At 56.5% G+C, this 2,153-nt stretch overlaps 1 gene segment (V, D, J or C); it reads left to right on the top strand.

The window, feature by feature from the left end:
* The first annotated feature begins 319 nt into the window (after positions 1-319).
* Positions 320-828, top strand: LOC105310095. The segment is given in 2 exon segments: positions 320-396; positions 509-828. Coding segments are annotated over 2 exon segments (366 nt in total).
* Positions 829-2,153: the final 1,325 nt, after the last annotated feature.

The following is a 2,153-nucleotide window of genomic DNA, read 5'->3' as shown; positions in this document are numbered from 1 at the left end:
GTGTGTCTGTACTTGAACAGCAGGGGGCACACAGGACCTGTTTCTGAAGGTCTGGGGGTTAATAGAGCTGGGACCAGCCACCTGGCACTGCCTGGGGCCCTCTGCTTAAGCCTCACAGCTGTGACCTCCCCAACCCCCACGTCCCACACAGCCTTGCCCCTGCCCATCCCTTAACTCTCAGACAGAGGGGCCTGACCCCGGGTCCAGTGTGGGATGAGAAAGCTGGGGTTCTCATTTGCATGAGTGGACCCTCCCTCTGTCAGAGCTTGAAGAGGGGAGGGAGAGACGTGGGGGAAGCTCTGCTTCAGCTGTGGGGACACAGAGAGCAGGACTCAGTGATCATCTCCACCATGGCCTGGTCCCCTCTCCTCCTCACCCTCCTCGCTCACTGCACAGGTGACCAGATAAGGGGACAGGGGAGGGGAGCATGGGTAAAAGCATGGGGCCCTGCTGCCTCCCCTTGTCTCTAGACCCAGCATCACCACCTCTGTGTCTCTCCCTCTTCCAGGCTCCTGGGCCCAGTCTGTGCTGACCCAGCCGTCCTCAGTGTCTGGGGCCCCGGGACAGAGTGTCACCATCTCCTGCACTGGAAGCAGGTCCAACATCGGGGGTAGATATGTGAGCTGGTACCAACAGCTCCCGGAAAGGGCCCCCAAACGCCTCATCTATGGTACTAGCAGTCGAGACTCCGGGGTCCCCGACCGATTCTCTGGCTCCAAGTCTGGCAACTCAGCCTCCCTGACCATCAGTGGGCTCCAGGCTGAGGACGAGGCCGATTATTACTGCTCAGCATGGGACAGCAGTCTTAGTGCTCCCACAGTGCTCTAGGTCTATGGGGAAGTGAGGCAAAAACTGGCTGTTTCCTGTGCAGTGGGTCTTCCCTGAGCAGACTCCACTTCTCTGATCAGACAGCTGCCTTCTTTGTGAGTTTGACCAAAAAGTGAGGGCTGAGACTCACCGCAGGGAACTTTGTCTAGATAGTGTCCTCATCTCTCTAAATCTGTCCTTGTTGGCAACACATTGACTGATTTTCTCAAACAGAGCAGAAGTTCTTAGATGTGGGGCGGGCTGCTCTGGGGACAGATAACCGGAGTCTATGCAGCTGCGTTTTTTCTCCTCAATGAGGAAAATGAGCCTTTCCTCGCTTTCATGGTCGTCAGAGCGGGGACCACCCCAGAAGGTGGACCGTCCTGCACAGTGGACCGTCCTGCACAGCACGGACTCCAGGGGTCACAGCACACACCTTCCCATCCCTCCCAGGCTCCTGTGATCACGGCGGGTCGAGGAGCCCTGTGTCCCAGAGATGAGGCACTGAGATGTGGGGTGCTGTGTGAGGATGCAGGCCCGGAAGGTACTCCAGGCACAGAGCTGGCCTGGGATCCTCACTGGGGACCTGAGACTTCGGATATGATCTCAGGAGAGGGGCGATTATCAAGGGGATGTGGGAACTGAGGCCAAGAACCTTCTTCATGGGATACGAAAGTGTTGGGGTGCCCCACAGCTGCTGGGAAATGCTGAGTCCACTCCATGGAAGGGGGTGAACTTGGCCCATGGATGACAGGTCCTTACAGTGATGCCAGTCAGACCATGGGGACTCCCTTGAGTGGATCTCCTGACCCCACAGGCACTGACTGTGTCCTCCTGTCCCTTCAGATCTCACTGGAGCTTTCCAACCATCCAGGCTTGAGGCAGGATGCGGGACAACAGGATGGGAAATCCCCATTAGGTGCCCATGTCACCCCCTTTTGAAGTTCTCGATATGCCCAGATCCGAGGTCACCTTTTCCTGCACAAGATGCAGCGAACACATTGGGGTCACCATGGCAATGGTCTCAGGGGCCCCGAGGCAGAGCCCCTACCTTGTGACCTAGGACAGAGATGATTGACTCTTAGGGGTTCAGCCCTCATCTCTGACTCCTGCTTTCTACAAGTGGCCTCTTGACCAACTCTGGGCTCCAGCCTGATGAGGAGGCTGATTATCACTGTCACATGACTAAATACAACGCACTGCCACATAGAAATCCCATCCCAGCAGGAAGTGAGGTGAACTTCTGCCCTGTACACCTCTGTCTGTCCAATCACTGCTCTGTCCCCAACTGTGTCCCACACCAGCTCAGGTAAAGGATTCTGTTGTCACATGTACTATTAAACCTG

The sequence above is a fragment of the Pteropus vampyrus genome, unplaced genomic scaffold (genome assembly GCF_000151845.1).
Source record: "Pteropus vampyrus isolate Shadow unplaced genomic scaffold, Pvam_2.0 Scaffold1089, whole genome shotgun sequence".
In the NCBI taxonomy this organism is placed as follows: Eukaryota; Metazoa; Chordata; class Mammalia; order Chiroptera; family Pteropodidae; genus Pteropus; species Pteropus vampyrus.
The sequence above is the reverse complement of the archived record's forward strand: the minus strand, read 5'-3'. Positions and strand labels throughout refer to the sequence as shown.